A 2,904-nucleotide genomic window follows, 5' to 3' on the forward strand; every position below is an offset into this window, starting at 1 on the left:
GTAGCTTTCTTAGCCGATATATCAATATTACACACATACAATAAAATAGCTAAAATGTTACCACAAAGGATTGTATCGGCTGTCGTTCATGCACATATCTTAAAGTTCTGCTTATTATTAAACATGCAGAGGTACAGTATATTTCACAGCAAACCTTATAATCTGGGAACGAATTTACATGTAAATATGAACAAATCTTCATGATGCTAAAATCAATGGTACTTTGCATGATTTTTTGCGAATTGTGGTATCTAATCTCGAAAAAATGCTCTTTTTATTTTCAATATTTTAAATATTATTAGGTTTTAGGACATATTTTACATGTTAGAATTAGTTTACATACAATTTCCATATTTCCAAATATTTTCCGACATATTCAATATTCAAGCTATTACTACATTTTCCATTTATGCTAAATACCAAAGGTTTTCAATTCTTCTGTATTCTGTTCGTTTTGTACTCTTCTTGTTAATTTTAAATCTTGACAATAGATAATGCATCTGTTATTGTACACATTCTTGTCAAGAGAAATGCTTTCGCGATAAAATCCATTTCATATTTTAAATATACTCTTATTACTTCGTGCGATATTGCGTAAAGATTAGTCAATAGAAATATGTCTTTAGGAACAACAGGAGGTGATTCACGTTTCAGCACTCTAAATAAGGTTTGGTAATCCATTATTTCGGTAACAAAAAATAAGCATTTTGTATTTAATGTCATGTAAGCCTAGAGAACTTTTTTTTAGCTAGGAGGTCTACTTGATTAATGAAAATTGCAACTTTTCACAATTATAAGCCAATAGTTAATTCCATATTTTGATCAAAATAATTAAATAGATATTTACATATCTGACATTTTTTTGATACATAGGTATAAGTCCATTTCCTGCTTATAATATATTAATTAAGGAAATACGAGCACATTGTGCGCATTCTCAGTCTAAGTCAATTTCTTCCTGTTGAATCTCTCATGTTGATTTCAATGTTTGAAAGGCACTAGTTACATTCCAGATAAGGTAATTTATGTTTGAAGTTATGATGGTGACGTCAGACATCCCTTCCTCGTGGTCGAATATATAAGACGTTCTGCGCTCCGTAAAATTATCAGTTCCTTCGGTTTCCTATATCGAACAATTACCTATCTCAACAACCATGATGCAGTTGGTAAGTGCATTGTTATTTCATTCCGATTCAAGAGAAAGTCCAACGTAGAAAGAACGTGTTAGATCACAATGTACGTTTGTGGTTAATTAACTGTCTTTCATGGACTACAGTTAGAGTATACTGGCATAGATCAAATATTCAACATAATTTTCAAGACAGTAATTCCATTTTTGGCGATATATTGAAAAATCGTAGTTTCTTACGGCACTGAATTGAATTATTTGATTGCATATTTTGTATACATTTGCAATATAAGCTTAGAAATTTACAGACTACTTCAGTTCTTGGAGATATCAGAAACGTAGCTATCGCTGTTCTTCACAAATATTGTAAAAGAATATACTTACTTTTCTGTCATAAATTCTTGACAAGAACTAGAAAAAAAATATCATGTGTAGAATCAAGGTATTGCTATATCAAATTTCATCTATCGTTATTTCATAACGTATAATTATCATTAATCTTTTCAGACGAGAACTGACAATATTTTGTATTATTAATAATTTTATATCCAAAATATGAACCTGATTAAGGATTTTCTTATCGATTTCTCTAATTACAAGTAATAGAATGAGTACAAACGTGGTGATACGTTACGGATTTAGAAATTTAGCCACCAACGGATAACAATTATTTATTGTTTTATATTAACGTGTACCCTGTACAATTTACACAATGCATCTCAAATGAAAAGTACTAACTCCTAAATATGTACGAGGGTCGAGGATTTACTAATCAACGGACAACCCAGATTTGGTATTTTGAACATAAAATCACTTAGCCTTGCTTACATTCTTGTTTCAGGTATCATGCCTTGTACTTAAACTTACTTAGTTGATCGTCATTTCAAATCGAAAATTAAGTGCTCTATTGTTTCTTTAACCACAGATTCTCCTTGCTGCCCTTTCGACCATCGCTTTGGCCGGCCCACCAGCCGCTCAAGTTCCAGCCGGGATCAGTCCTGCCCAGTGCCCCAACTACCCCTACTGCCTCCCCTCACACCCAGCAGTTGCAGCATGGGGCATCCCCTCGGCCCTTGCCAGCCTCGCACCTGCAGGCAACCCCGGCATCCCTGCACCACCACCCCCAGTCACCGGATACCCAGCCGGCTTGTCCCCTGCTCAGTGCCCCAACTACCCCTACTGCTCCAACACCATCCCAGCCCAGGTTCCTGCACCACCCCAGGGCAACTTCAACACCCTTTATAACGCTCAAGCCAGGTACCCTGCTGGAGTGAAACCTGGTGCGTGCCCCAACTATCCTCTCTGTTAGAGAGCTCTGGACATCATTCAGCACCAGCAGATGCATTGGCGGCGGTTCTAAGTACCGAGGTGCCGTCTTCAGTGTCACAGAAACGCACAATATACAAGAAAGGATATTATCTTCGTCAGAACATCTATCGAAGATCCTACAACAGAAAATTTTTATGTATTTTAGAAATAATAAATTGTAATATGAAATTAATTCAGTATTGTTATTGTCTCTCCGATGGCCTAGAGGACCCAACATCTCTGTGGTAGTGGCTATCACAGTGCTTCGTGAAGCCGGAGGTGTTGGCTTCGAATAACAAGTAAGACATGAGTGTTTCTTCTGTATATACGTATATGCAGAGGTTGAAAATCGACATATAAAAACTAGAATTATAAACGACGCCGTGGGAAGGAGGTTCGAAAGGGTGCTTGAGCACATCTTATATTTATGTCAGCACCATTTCCGTACCCCAGTTTTCATCGCAATA

The 2,904-nt window shown here is 36.2% G+C and overlaps 1 protein-coding gene across 1 annotated transcript; it reads left to right on the plus strand.

Moving 5' to 3' along the window:
• Positions 1-1,082: 1,082 nt before the first annotated feature.
• LOC146004311 (uncharacterized) lies at positions 1,083-2,572 on the plus strand. Its single transcript, XM_083143057.1, has 2 exons — positions 1,083-1,166; positions 2,055-2,572. Exons 1-2 carry the CDS (start codon positions 1,155-1,157, stop codon positions 2,436-2,438), a joined length of 396 nt encoding a protein of 131 aa, XP_082999183.1. The 5' UTR covers positions 1,083-1,154; the 3' UTR covers positions 2,439-2,572.
• Positions 2,573-2,904: the final 332 nt, after the last annotated feature.

The sequence above is a fragment of the Lepisma saccharinum genome, chromosome 21 (genome assembly GCF_977018435.1).
Source record: "Lepisma saccharinum chromosome 21, izLepSacc3.1, whole genome shotgun sequence".
Lineage (NCBI taxonomy): Eukaryota > Metazoa > Arthropoda > Insecta > Zygentoma > Lepismatidae > Lepisma > Lepisma saccharinum.